Source organism: Stylophora pistillata, chromosome 7 (assembly GCF_964205215.1).
Source record: "Stylophora pistillata chromosome 7, jaStyPist1.2, whole genome shotgun sequence".
Classification (NCBI taxonomy): domain Eukaryota; kingdom Metazoa; phylum Cnidaria; class Anthozoa; order Scleractinia; family Pocilloporidae; genus Stylophora; species Stylophora pistillata.
Window position 1 is genome coordinate 20,142,733 of NC_142525.1, and position 15,244 is coordinate 20,157,976.

The window sequence follows — 15,244 nt, forward strand, 5'->3', positions numbered from 1 at the left end:
AGGTATTTTGTTTTTTTTTCGCTTGTAATAAACATAATACACCATGAAAAGTCTGTCCGTATGGCATTTACTCACTCGTTGGTTTGTATCAGGTATATCAGAAACGTCACTCGTTCGTTGCGCTCCCTCGTTCGATTTGCGATACTACCAACTCGTGCGTAAATATCATACGGACAGACTGTCCATGAAGTAGTCTATATTTATGACATTTAATTAATGCGATGTGTCCTTATTCTCAGCAATTCATGCGCCGTCATTTTCCTTCGAATCCGATTCTTTATCACCAATGCAACAGAAAAACTTCGACCTCTTACTTGACCAACCTACTTTCCTTAGTTAGTTCCTATATATTGGTAATCCTTAGACGGTATATCATTGCCAAGAGGGTAAACCATTTTTGGTCAACACGCCACAAATTTATAGAGGGATAGGAGAGCTTCAGTTATAAAAATACCTTGCCAAAAGTTTTAACTAGTAATAAATGAAATTCTCTTGGAAGATAAATAAGCGAACACACGATGAGCACTGCTTACTTGAAAATAGACCGAAAAAAAAAATTTTCGCTGAGAAAATCCTGTCCAGTTTGCCCCGCAAAACGCTCTGAACAGATAACTGCTTAGGGCAAAAAGTATTTTCAGACTTGACAAAATTGCTAGTTTTAACTCGAGAGTTCGTAAAGTAAGGGAAAAAGTATGTTTTGCTTACAATACACATCTAGGCTGCATGTTCTGGTGGAACTGCTGCCGATTCCATTCCACGCACGACACAGATAAGTCCCTGTTTGACTTCGATCAACTTTTGTAAGAGTAAGATTTTCGCCTCTACCGAAAACATGTCCTGTATCTTGCAATATCCAAGTGATATTTGGAGATGGATTTCCAACAGCATTACAGTGAAGAGTTACATTACTTCCCTCAACTATCGTGGTTGGACAATGTATGTCAAGTACCTGTGGATGAACTGAAAAGGAACCTTTTTATTATACATGAGGTAAGAAAAGAATCTTCCTCACCAAAATATAGTATCTTATTTGCCGTTTCATTGCGCTTTGCCAGTCGTAACATGCAGTCCATTTTCAGGGTTTGGATTGGATAAGAAACTTCTATGCAAGACCATAGCAATAAAATTTGTAAAAAACTGAAGACATTTGTCAAATTGAGAAATTTTCGGAAGTTTTACAAATTACAATTTTTTTCATGTTGACATGTATTACACCTTGATTATAACAGAGTTATTACCGTCAACCACCCATCTACGCATGGGACCTGTCCAAATGGATCTAAATTAATGTGTTCGTTTCCTATATCATTTAAAACTTTACTTGCAAACTGAAAAGGAAGCTTTCAACATTTAAAGGTCAGTTAAAAAACCTTTTAAGCCATTGGATTAATTTCTTTTAAGTATGGTTAAAATAAATTGGAGAAAAAAAGAAAACTTTACGGCATGGAGAATTTAAAAATTCACTCATTCAGGTATATAGGGGCCATTCTTTAGAGTTCTCAACTTCATCGATAGGGCGTGCGAGTAAAACTTTTCTCTAATCTTGGTCGCTAAATCTTGTTAAAATTATGATTAAAATAAATTGGAGAAAATAGAGAAATTCATCACATGCAGTATTCTTATTGTCACTTATCCTGGTACAGGCTATGCTTTAGAGGTCTTACTTCATTAATGGCACGTGCGAGTAAACAGTTCCACTAATCTCAGTTAAATCGGTATATAATTCATTATGTGCGTGAGTCAATAAAGTGAATTCCTCAGTATCCCTATAGCTGATTTATAAACTATTTTATCATTTAATGAAAATAATGGCTTACAATAAACATTCAGACTGCATGTCCTGGTGGAGTTGTTGCCAATTCCATTCCACGCTGAGCACTGAAAAATGCCACCTTCGCTGCGATTCACAGCCGTAAAAGTCAGCTGTTCTTTGGTACCAAGAACACCTCCCGTGTCTTTCCTTATCCAGGTAATACTTGGGGGAGGATTTCCAGTAGCATTGCAGTGAAGAGTCACGCCATATCCCTCAATGATTGATGTCGGACATTCTAAGTTGAGAACCAGAGATTCGTCTATAAGAAAAAGAAAATAGTTTTCCAATCGATTGTTTGTCAGAGTTTTTCAAAGGAATTTTTCTGCAAAATAAAAATGAAACCGTTTGAGTTAACTTTGAACCTTTCTTATGTCTGTCAAATAGCAAATTATTCCTTCCCTAGTTTGTACGTGTATCGTGATCAAGCGTTATAATGAGTCAAGAAAATCAGCCCAACCCTGAAATATCACGTTAAAAACAAGTTTAAACATATTTGACATCTAGGGAATGTGATGTTGCCTTCAGCATCGAAAGTGGTTGGTTAATCAACGTAAAAAAAACATGTCATTAAAAAGATGGCATACGCGTCATTCGCAGTCCTCTACCCATCCACGCATGGGACCTTCCCAAACGGACCTAACTTCATGTATTCATTTCTTATATCATTCATACTTAACTTGCAGACCTGAAAGGAAGCTTTCAACATTCCGAGGTCAGTTAAAAATCCCCTTGAGCCATTGATTGGCTTAATTTCTTTAAATCATGGTTAAAATAAATTCGAGAAAAAGAGAAAAGTTTACGGCTTCGAGAATTTATTAAATTCACTCATTCAGGTACGGGCCATGCTTTAGAATTTTCAGCTTCATCGATAGGGCGTGCGAGTAAAATATATCTCTAATCTTGGTCGCTAAATCTGTGTCATTTCTTGTGTGCTTGAGAAAATAAAATGGATTCCTAAATATCCCTAGGATTTATTTTCCTCCAAAGGAAACTATTTTCAACTATTTTCGTAAGTAATGACAACAATAGCTTACAATACACATCCAGACTGCATGCCCTGGTGGAGGTGTTGCCAATTCCATTCCACGCCAAGCATTGAAAAGTGCCTGCTTTGCTACGGTTGACAGCCGTTAGAGTCAGTTGTTCGTTGGTACCAAGAACAGCTTCTGTGGCTTTCCGTATCCAGGTAATATTTGGGGGAGGATTTCCAGTTGCATTGCAGAGAAGAGTCGCGTCATATCCCTCAACGACTGATGTTGGACACTGTAAGTTTAGAACCAGAGGTTCGTCTATAAGAAAAAGCAATACTGTTACGGTTGATTGATTTGTCTTTCATTCAAAATCCTTCAGATGACTTATTTCTGAGATAAAAGGAAAGGTCTTTAACGGTTCAATTCCTTGTCAGATCCGGAAAGGTTGGTTGAGAAGTGATGTGCCTCGAAAAAAAATTATTTGGACTCTTCTTTTCAGCAATTCCTGAATTCGCCGTTGTAATTGATTACGATTTTGAAACAAATTATTCCATCGGCGATATCGTGGTTTTCGAATTAGAAAAGCATTATTTTAGAGCAGTTCCACTGATGACCACACAGTCTTTGTGCAGTGTAGCGAAACATTAAAAGTTTAGCTTGAGGGGTTTCTTACGTACAAAACACGTCCAGGCTGCACGTTCTGGTGGAGCTGTTACCAATTCCATTCCACGCCAGACATTGATAATTGCCTGCTTGGCTACGATTGACAGCTGAAAAAGTGAGCTCCTCGCTCCTACTAAGAACATCTCCTGTGTCTTCCCATATCCAAGTAACGTTCGGAAAAGGATTACCAGTCACATTACAAAAAAAAATTTCGCGACTTCCAAGAACTGGTGAGCTCGGACAATGCATGTTAATAACCTGGGGTCCGACTGGAGACAAAAGGAGAAGATCAGTTGAAAAATCAATCAAAACAATTGTCATATCGGGATAAGTGATCATAGCATGGTATATGTATATAGAAAACTTGCCCTGAATGGAATGTCTAACGGACATAATTCTCTTACATATAGATATTTCCGAAGTTTCGTTATGATATTCTATCTCAATGTTGGGATAATGTATACGAGTCTTCCAACCCAAACGTAATGTGGCAGCTATGGAAATGTACATTTCTGGCTATCGCTGACAAGCATGCCCCACTGAAAACGATGCGCGTTCGTTCACTGAGTTCTCCAGGGATTACCTCTGAATTGAAAGACCTTATGCATAATAGAGACATATTAAAAATGAAAGCTAGCAAGACAAATGATCCTAACGATTGGGCATTATTTAAGAAACAAAGAAATATAGTAAATAAGCAAATACGCTCAGCTAAACAAGTTTATTACCAAAATAGTTTTAATAAGCACACCAGCGATTCCCGAAAGATCTGGCAGGCTATAAACGAGCTAACTTCTCGAAAATCTGGGAAAACGCCAGTGGCGTCACTAAAAGTGAATGGATTAACGGTAACTAATCCGTTGGAGCTATCAAACGAATTCAATAACCACTTTGCTAATATTGGTCCCAAACTTGCCAGTGAGATAAATCGTGATAGTGGCAGCTATCAAAGATATCTTACCGCTACAGATAAACGGTTTAAGCTCCAACCCACCAATCCAACTAAAGTATTTTCACTTTTAAATAAACTAGACAAGTCAAAGGCAACGGGCCTTGACAAAATATCTGTTAGGCTTATCAGGGAACGTGCTGATCTTATTTGTGTGCCGATATGTGATATTTTTAATCAATCTATTAGCAAAGCCAAGGGACGTTCCCAGATGATTGGAAATATGAAAGGGTTATCCCTCTGTATAAACAGGGTGACCGCGGTGATGTTAACAATCACCGCCCAATATCGGTAATTCCAGTAGTGGTGATGGTGTTTGAAAGGATAGTTTATGAACAGTTACATGCTTATTTGGAAGACCACGATATTCTATGTCAAAACTAATCAGGATTTCGTGCTAATCATTCAACAGTAACAGCTTTGTTGGAGGCGACAGATTCTTGGGCATATAATATTGATAACGAGAAAATCAATGGCGTCATTTTTCTGGATTTGAAAAAGGCTTTTGACACTGTTAATCATCAGATCCTTCTATCGAAACTAAACCATTATGGTATACATGGCAAATCTTTCAAATGGTTTCAGTCATATTTGGAAAACCGAACACAAAAATGCTCTGTGAACGGGTCGCTATCCAATAGCCACTCATTGACTTGCGGCGTCCCTCGAGGGACTATTCTCGGTCCATTATTGTTTTTATTATATATCAACGACCTTCCAAATTGCTTATCAAAATGTAAACCGAGAATGTATGCCGACGACACGCACTCACATTTGCGGGAAGCAATCTTGAGAACGTTCAGTTTTGTTTAAATGAAGACCTAGCAAACGTCTTCAACTGGCTACAAGCGAACAAACTCACAATGAACATGACCAAAACCGAATTCATGCTAATATAGGGTCGAGGCAAAGACTGAATACTCTCACAGCTTCACCAACAATTAGAATGAACAATACTCAAGTGAGCCAGGTTACAGCTACAAAATCGCTTGGTGTAATAATAGACGATAAACTCGATTGGCATAGTCACACCGAAAAACTAACGAAAAAGATCGCCTCTAGTATCGGGTCCTAAAGCGAATTAGGCACCTGATCCCAACATCAACCTTACATCTCGTTTACCAAGCTTTAGCAAAACCTCACTTTGATTACTGTGACATTGTTTGGGGTAGCTGTGGGAAAACGCTACGAGACAAACTGCAGAAATGGCAGAATAGAGCAGTCCGTGTGTTGACATTCTAACTATGATACTGATGCAACTGAGCTACTCGAGTATTTAGGGTGGAAAAATCTTGCATGCCAGCAGAAAATCGATGAAGCCACCATGATGTTTAGATGCCTGCACGGGCTAGCTCCAGAGTATCTGTACTCAAAGTGTACGTGGCGTGACTCTGCTTATGACCTCAGGGACTCTGAAAATAAGCTCAATGTTCCAATACCGCTCACCAATTATTATAGAAAAAGCTTTAGCTACAATGGCGCCACGTTATGGAACAGTCTACCATTCGAGGTAAGGAACACAGAGTCCTTGGGGGTATTTAAACGTAAGATCAATGACATTCTTTAAGTTTAACGCATGGCATTCACGGAAAACAGCTTTTAGTGTTATAGTATGCAGTTTGAATTTTAGATATCTTAGCATATGTCATATGTATTTTATAATGAGCTGATGAATTGATCGTGTTCAAATAAAGATTACATTACATTACATTACATTACATTACAAAAGAAGCGTTCCTTGTTTAATTATCATCGATTTGCTAATAAATAAGACTGGCCAATAAACAACTCCAGTAGTCTTGGCTAAGTCTTGATATCATTTATGTATTCCTCAATATCTCTAAAGCTTATTTTCTTGTCGAAAGTACACCTCTTAACTACAGTAGAACCCCTCTGACTTGAGCTCCCAAGACGAACGAGAAACGGTTTGAATCAGCGGAAGTTCGAGCTATCGGTTATGATGTGAAATTTCAATTTTTTCTGTCAGTCATTAATTTGGAATCATATTTTTACCATCTTGCATAGTCAACAGTCATTTTCGTGGATACAGTTCGTTTCTTTGAGAAGACTTTTGATAAGGAAATTCAGTTTGGAAATTTCAGCTAATTGAACAAAGTTTCCATCAATATCATCACGTCCATATCGATCGCTATCAAAGATTGAGAAATGTTTCCTTAATCGGAATTTGTCAGCTCAGTCGACCGCCACAAACCGTATAATGTTAATCCAGGCTTCAATGATTATTCGATCTTAAGAAATACATTTATAATTTGAAATTGGAAAAACGCAAATCAAGTCTTTCTCTCGTAGCAAAATTCAGAAGACGTGATTGGAAAGTTACAACTGGGGCGGGTCGTAAAAACAGTCTCACTCTGCAGGTTAGCAGATTCAGATAAGCGGATTTTTTAACAGACTATGAAAACGACCTCTCTCTCTTTTCGATTCTTCTGAAAAACTGGTTTAAAACATAGTAGGGCAATGCTTTTAAATCACCGTACAGAATTAATGTCAATCATGAATCTTGTGATCAAAATAAATCTGTCATCAAAAGGCAACGCCTATTTGCTGACACGTCAATCAGCTATGTTCTAACACTTTGACGTTTGTCGACCGACGTTTTTATCAGGGTAAATTTGAGCCAATAGAGAGTAAATCAATTTTTAGTTAACAGGGAATTCGGGTTAACTGAGTTCAAGTTAGCTGTTTGTAAAGTCGGTAAATGACTGAGAAAGTGGCGTCAAATCCAGGAAAAATGACATCTTTTAGAGTTGGCGGGGAGTTTGTGTCTACCGTCTCCACCGAGTTCGACTTAGCGGGGATTCAGTCGTATCTTCCTAAGTAATGAAAATAAATGGCTAACAATACACATCCAGGCTGCATGTCCTGATGGAGTTGTTGCCAATCTTATTCCACACCAAACATTGGAAAAGGCCACCTTCGCTGTATCCCTAGGACTTATTCATAAACTCATAATCTTATGTGATAAAAATATTGGCTTACAATAAACATCCACACTGCACGACCTGGTGGAATTATTTCCAATTCCATTCCACGCCAAGCACTGAAAAATGCCACCTTCGCTGCGATTCACAACTGTAAGAGTCAGCTGTTCGTTGGTACCAAGAACACCTCCCGTGTCTTTCCTTATCCAGGTGATATTCAGGGGAGGATTTCCACTTGCTTTGCAGGTTAGAGTCGCATCATGTCCTTCATTAATTGAGGGTGGACACTCTAAGTTTAGAACCAGAGGTTCGTCTATAAAAAAAATTTTGTATTAAACTGGTTCGTTTCCCGTTAAATTATTAGCAAAGTATGACGTGTGACCGCGGGTGAAGGAGGGAGTGGACGGGGGGCCCGGAGACGGGCTTGGGTAAATTTAGAAGATATTTGCCACGAATATAAAGATTTCTGGACGCCCCTTTGACCATTTCTTGATCAGCCCCCTACCATTGATTGAGATTTAGAAATAAATCATTGAATTGGGAATGATTTGCGTGAAAAGCATTATTATTCGAGCATATCCTTTAATAACCACACGGTCTTTGTGCGAAACACTAAAGGTTTGGCTCAAAAGATTTTTACTTACAAAACACGTCCAGGCTACATGTTCTGATGGAGCTGTTACCAATTCCATTCCACGCCAGACATTGATAATTTCCTGCTTGGCTACGATTGACAGCTGAAAAAGTGAGCTCCTCGCTCCTACTAAGAACATCTCCTGTGTCTTCCCATATCCAAGTAATGTTCGGAGAAGGATTACCAGTCACATAACAATAAAGAGTTACGTTACTTCCAAGAAGTAGAGAGCTTGGACAAAGCAGATTTAGAATCTTGGGTTTGGCTAGAGGGAAAAGGAGACGATAGGTTATAAAAAGACATTAAAAAATAACAGCGAAGTAGAGTAATGGCTGATGTTCATTACTCATCGGCTTGTGAAACAGACTCAAAGCAGACTAAGATGTCTGTATGCAGTGGGGAATTGCGAGAGAAAATACTTAGCATAGCGTGGTTTCCCTTCCTTTCTAGAATAGTAATGTAAGTAACATAAAAGAGTTATGTAAAAGAGATCTTTAGACTGCTAATTGTGCTGATGATTAAACTAGTGAGAACACGTGGCACGAAAAGTTTAATTCAGTCACAGCCATACCTGTGAGTCGGCACATAACGCTAGCATCTTCCTAATGCCTACAGTTGTGGACTCCCCATCCTGGGTGATAACAGTCCGATATCGAAATTTCATGTCCTACACAATGAACATCGTCAAGCCATATCTGACGAGTTCCTAGTCCAAAGTTTGCATTACCAGTTGCTGATAGGGTCCCATCATATCCAAGTTGACGACAAACTACTTCAGCGTCCCTTATGTCCCAGGAGTCGTCACAAATGGTTCCCCAGGTACCCCTGTGCAACACTTCAACACGACCAGAAGACGGCGAATTATTGGGACTCACCAATCGAATAGCTGTAATTGTAAATGTGAACGTTAAATAAGAAACGTGGAGCCGTTAAACTCAGAATTTAAGCTTGATATAAAAACTTGTATCACGAATCATATATTGGAGCATGTGGATAGATAACTACATATCTAACGCAACAAAGCGAACGCACACTCGATTCATTTTCTAGATGGACGTCTATTCAGATGAAAAAAACTCGTGGATACGTGCGTGTGAGTGTGATTCGACTAAAAACAAATAATTAATACAAATATCTAACTACAAATATAACAAAAACTAGAACTACGACGAAAAACTAAATGAAATAGAAATGAACTTACAATCTGTGGTGTAACCTGGTCCGGCAGTAAAAACTCTTAACGAAGAGCAATGCGTGGCAAGCAAAAGCTGACGCAACGACTGACTTAGTTGAAATCAACTAGCAATGAGAATTATCTCAACGAAAACAATGAGCACATACTGGTGCATACTTTCCGGCACTATATAAGTAGGGTTTATTATTGCGAGGATCACTTTCATTTCATGAAACCGTAGTTCACACATATGATTTTCATGTATTCAAAATTCATTATTTTTACATATTCTTCGGTTATCCCTTCCTCGAACCAACTATACAGGTTTCTTGCCCCTCAGTTGTTAACCCTTAACCATCGTATTGCAATGCTCTCCGTAACATTTTCATTTTTCCCCTTTTTTCACGATTTCGCTGCCTTTTCTGTTGACATCTAGGATGTAGTGTAGATCACTGAAATAACTTTCTCTATGGGCAAGGTAGTTATACTGTCTACTAACTTTCGCAATGATAAATTTATAAGTGCTACGTGACCATTCAAACAGCTTGGATCGATAGAATAGTCACGGATCTCACCATGCCAGCGATTTCAGTCGGTGATAAGCTTTTAAGCTCATCACTGAAAAAGTTCTATCGGATTCTTAAGCTCGTCAGTATTAAGACATTGGTGACTCTGTGCTTAGAAATCTTTATCTGTTAGTTCAAAATCAGTTGCAACAGTATTTAAATCCTGCATAGTCTTCCAGAACAGCCTCTTGGGAATTCGTTGCTGGTGAATAAAAGGGATATTGTTTCGGTGCAACATGTTTGGGACTTTTTATCGCGTACAGGCCAGTGATGGTTGATGCAATAAAATTTTTTCTCTTCCGAAAAAATCTCAAGCTTTTTAACTGAGCTCTGCATATGAATACCTTAGCTTCGCATTTGGCTTGTTAGTTTCGTTTTGGAACCTTTTTTTGAGTTGGCAACGAAGTTCATCTCCTTCTAGACTTAAAAATAAATTTCATATTGAAAATAGAAAAAAAAATCATACTGAAAACAGAAAAAAAGTGATGCACTTCCATTTAGCGAAAGCAGAAAGGGAGCGTTCACAATTAATTAGCTAAGTACAAATTAAATAGAAAGAAGCTGGGCTTAAGACTGTATAATTTCACCGTGCACTATTACTTTAAAAGCTGGGTAGCTCTATAGATAATACAAAACAATTTTAACGTATCCTTTTTTGTTCAAGGGTAAAGCTTGCAATAAGAATCGTTTTGGAAAAAGCAAACCCAGTGACTTACAATTAAGCACAAAGGGGTCAAGCCAATCAGCGCGCTTGATTCGCTTAATCTAGCCTGTTGGTGGCGTCAACCCCTATGAAGATGTTGGAAAGGGGCAGTTTGTTCTTGACCCAAGGTGGATAACACAAAGTGCATTAGCAATATTCTCCTAAAAAATTGAACAGTAGTAGACAAGTGCTGATGTAATATGCGGGAGTTGTCGCTTTACCTTCAGGTCGGCACACTACGCCAGCGTCTTTAACATGCCCACAATTGTGAGCTCCCCACTCTCCGTGACTGCACTCTGCTATCAGTGTCTCATTTCCTGCACATTTAACATCCTCCAGCCATATCTGGCCAATTCCTTGTCCAAATGTTGCATTACCAGGTGCTGATAAAGCTCCATCGTATCCAAGCTGACGACAAACTACATCAGCGTCCTGTAAGTCCCATGAATTGTCACAAATGGTTCCCCATGTACCATTGAACCACACTTCAACACGACCAGAAGACAAGGAATTGCTGGGACTCACCAAACGAACTATGATTAGAAAGAGAGACATGGTAGCTCACTCGACGAACGGTATTTACTGTTTCTATGGTTCACAATTAATACTTGTCATAGCTTGTAGTTTCATTTTATCCAGTTATTAATTACATGTAATGTGCAGGTAGTAAATTCGAAAAGAAAAAAAATAAATTAGATGAAAGAAGAATTTTTCAAGTCCTTTTTCCGATCGCATCGTTTTTAGTGAAAGTACACAAAGTAGAAAACGGATCCTTTATAATGTAGGGTTAGTCTTAGTTGACTACAAATGAATTCTGTCAAAAATTGTATCATTACCCCGAAAGAGCTTTCGGAACAGAAGAAAAGACATTTTTCTCCCTTTAGTAATCTAATTTGTAAGTGTTTAATCACTATACCTGTGGGTTGGCATACTACGCCAACGCCGTAATTATTTGGACATTCGTTATCTCTCCATCCAATGTGCAAACACTCTGATATCGATGACTCGTCTCCCCCACATCGCACCTCATCCAACCATATTTGATCTGTTGGCCCAAGTGCTGCGTTATAAAATGATGCTAAAGCTCTTTCGAATCCAAGCTGGCGGCAAACTACTTGAGCGTCCCAAAGGTCCCAAGAGTGCCCACAAATTTTTCCCCATACACCTTTGTACAACACTTCAACGCGACCAGAACTTGACGAATTGAAGGAACTAACCAGACGAACAGCTGTTATCACGGAAATATAAGTTAATCAGTTATCGTACGTAGAACCAGTAAACTTGAATCAATTTTGTGATCCCTTAAATTGGATTGATTCACCCAGCGAATCGTTGCCATACTTTGGTACCGTCAGTAGTTACGTTTAACCCAGTTGGTGTTTGTTTGTCTTTCCGACAAGTAGGATGAGTAAGGGTTAGTCTTCAACTTTTCAAAACTTATTGATAAGTATCCTGTGACAATCACAGCTCCTGAACCTGGCCGTACATTTTAGAACATCATCTGCATTTGGATATCAAAGGCTCTCATATTAAGATGTACGCTATCTGACTGATTTAAACTTCTTGGAAATTCATTTAATGGAGGGACTTTTTAGATATATGTTAAGGTGACCAGATCCATTGATCCCAGCAGTTTTTTCGCTAGCATTTATGGAAGCTTGATTTAAGATAACGGTAGACCACCGCTGGCGCCTTCGCCGAAAAAAGAAAATAAATTAACGTGTTATTTAAAGGATAACCATCATAAACTACGTATCAATGGAAAGGTTATGAAATGCAATATTCAGCAAAAACTATTTCGTTTTAGCTTTATCTTATCGTAAACCGAATGGGGCACGACAATCCGAAATGGACGACGTTTCTTTGAGCAAATTAATCGCATATCAAAATCTAACCACATCAATAAACTTCTGCACGATTTTAATTCTGAGAGGTTCTTCAAAACCGTGGAGATTTTTCGATATTCTTATTGGTTGCTTGGCAATTCATCTGTCAAATTTGCTGATCAAACTTTTTCCGATACGCATTTCTTCGGAGGCCGTTGCGGGAGATCCATTTTGAAAAACGGAATTCCCCCGCACATATTTTTAGGTTGGTAATCTCGCAAGCTTCGGACCAAATTTCAGGGCAATCCGCAAAGTTGACATACGCTATTAATTCGTCCAAAGAAAGCAAATTTGCATAAAAACGAAGTGGGTTTATTTTAGCTTTCAGCTTTTCCCAATACTTCACACCTTTGAGCGACCACATGTTAAATTGTGTAAACACTCTGAAAAACTCCAAATGCCGACCGCCAACAGAAACAATGAAGCGTCCTATAGAGTCTCGGGAGACTCTCAGCTAAAACATGTTCTGCGGGTAACCATCTAACAGTTACCTGCGAGTGGCCTTTATTTCATTTCTGCTGAACGACAATTTTGATTTCAAGTCCTTTGTTTTAACTTAACAGTTGCTTAAGCACGCCGCGGTAAAACTTAATGGTTGCTGATCGATTGTGAGCAGCGAAGTTTACCCAAACTTTGAGCCTTCAATATTTTACCAACTTTTTTTATTGGAAACTATAGTTAAAATAAAAATACTTAGTTTGACTTGAAAAAGAAAAAATGTTCGTTCCAAAAATAAAAACGTCTTGGCTATTATATGACTTCTGTATAAAATTACTATGGATTTTCATGAACTGGTCCAAATTTTGTTCTTCAGTTATTCATGTCATGTTTAGGAGTTCACAATAATGGCTTAATATGTTTAATATTTTCCCACGAAACATTATCGTTCACAAATCATCTAATTGTGCAAGTTTGTTATCTTAAGATGTAGATAAAAAAGACGACTTTCCAGTTTTAGAGATTGCCTTTAGTGGCATATGTTTTTGTCTACACTCCGCACGGTTCTTTGAAAAACTCGAATCAAACGCTTATGACTCACCAATTTAAAAAAATCAGTCAAAACCTTCTTGATTTCTCGTACTATGGTTTTTCTGGTAAACTAGGAAACAATGAGCTCTGGAGACGGGAATGGTCGTGGACGTCGCCTGAAAAGGCGGTAATAAAGCTGCCAATTTCCTGCTTCGTTACTAAGCCCGAAGATTGCCATTTAAAGTATTAGACTGCGTACATCTTTCAGAAGCCCTGCTTAACTAGAATTTTTTCTCATTGCACTGCCATTAAGAAAATGACAAACGAGATTTTTTTCACAAAAAATCCAGCTATTGTTGATCTGGGAAACGTCTTGTGAATAACAAATTATCAATTACATCTATTCAATGCCTGCACTGAAGAATGGAACGTCCTTAACTTGGATGATTATCACCTAGAAGTTAGAGCAAAAGGATAAGGCGCCATAGTGGGTTTTGAAGAGCTAGTGTTTTCAGCGTGAACTCTTTAGTTATTCAAGGGTAAGAATTATTGATATGGTAGCAGGTCATGATTGCGGGTGGTTGCCTTACCAGCAGATCGGCACACCACACCAGCGTCTTCAATATGTCCACAGCTGTGAACTCCCCATCCTCTGTGATTGCACTGCGCTATCACTGTCTCATTTCCTCCACATTTTACATCATCAAGCCATATCTGGCCAGTGCCTTGTCCAAATGCTGCATCACCGAGCGCTGATAAAGCTCCATCGTATCCAAGCTGGCGACAAACTACATCAGCGTCTTGTAAGTCCCACGAATTGTCACAAATGGTTCCCCAAGTGTCATTATACCATACTTCAACACGACCAGAAGACCGTGCATTGCTGGGGCTCACCAAACGAACTGTTATCAATGTGATAATATAAATTAGCTTGTTTTAAATCGTTTCGCAGAAGGAAAAATAGTTTTTCTAAACGTGAAGGATTATAGCTTTCTTCAAAATAAAAGGAAGCCTCTCACCGTGTTTTTTTAACCGTAAAGAGTCTATTAGACGAGACTAAACTGGAAGTCGAGGTTGGATCGTACATGTACCAGTCAACGTAAACTTCGCAAACTCGGTTTTCAAAACTACCTTGCATGTGTGCTGTTAATTAAGCCTCATATAGAGGGGACGGAAACGATTAGAAGCCAGTCTAATCCAATCATGGTAAGTCTCGTTTACTTATTCAATCCTATTCCGTCACCATGGGTCAAGTGAGACTTCACTGGCAACTGCGCTAAGTAAACGTATCACCTGAGCCCCGCCCTGCTACTGATAGAATATGCTCTGATGGAGCATATTTCCATGGTTCTAGGACGTGGAGCAAACTTTCGTGCTGGGAGGCATTTAAAAAATCTCGAGAGAAGACTCCCACGAAAAGAAGAGGAACAACTGAGTTTGGCTCCAAAGACCGACTGACGTTATTGCAGGTATTACTGTATTAATGGTGTCTCCCACGAGAGTCGACTTAGGAATTGTTTATTTCCCTTCTATTAAACCAGTGTGTTGGCCAATTTTAAGGTCAAAGCTGTTGAGTCTGTTAGCGTAACGCATTCCAAACTTAAAATGACTGATTAGTTAAGTACCTTAGACTCGACTTTGCTTTAAAAAAGAGTTTACGTTTGAGTTTTTGATTTGGCTCACCAGTTTGTACGCGTATTTCATTGATTAGAAATTTTCGCGAAGTCGACTTTAAATTCCCTTTAGTAAACTGACATGTAAAACAACGAAACAGAGAAATAAAAACAGGTAAAGAAACTGCATCTTTCGACAAATTACCTGGGAACTTAAATTGAAGAAGAGGAAAGAGATCAGCGAACATTTGATGTAGGACGAAAAAATGCGAGGGAGTGGGATACAAATCGGGTTACTGCAAATAGCGTATACACCAAACAGATAGGGAGCAATTAACTATCATCATCCAGAATACGGGCG

The 15,244-nt window shown here is 38.7% G+C and overlaps 2 protein-coding genes across 2 annotated transcripts in view; both read right to left on the reverse strand.

Annotated features, from left to right (window-relative positions):
* Positions 1–1,740: 1,740 nt before the first annotated feature.
* On the reverse strand, positions 1,741–8,559 carry LOC111337232 (intercellular adhesion molecule 5). Its single transcript, XM_088726417.1, has 6 exons — positions 8,544–8,559; positions 7,983–8,237; positions 7,397–7,651; positions 3,462–3,716; positions 2,848–3,102; positions 1,741–2,072 (listed from the first exon to the last, which is right to left on the reverse strand). The coding sequence occupies exons 1-6, from the start codon at positions 8,557–8,559 to the stop codon at positions 1,741–1,743; spliced, it is 1,368 nt and encodes a 455-aa protein (XP_088582543.1).
* Positions 8,106–15,244, reverse strand: part of LOC148726999 (scavenger receptor cysteine-rich domain-containing protein DMBT1-like) — a 44,203-nt gene continuing 37,064 nt past the window's right edge. Inside the window, exons 8-12 of the mRNA XM_088727254.1 lie at positions 13,861–14,172; positions 11,332–11,643; positions 10,637–10,948; positions 8,544–8,858; positions 8,106–8,237 (exon numbers count right to left, since the gene is read on the reverse strand). Of these exons, the coding sequence (XP_088583380.1) occupies positions 8,575–8,858; positions 10,637–10,948; positions 11,332–11,643; positions 13,861–14,172 (1,220 nt within the window). The 3' untranslated portion in view covers positions 8,106–8,237; positions 8,544–8,574. The remainder of the gene's footprint in view (positions 8,238–8,543; positions 8,859–10,636; positions 10,949–11,331; positions 11,644–13,860; positions 14,173–15,244) is intronic.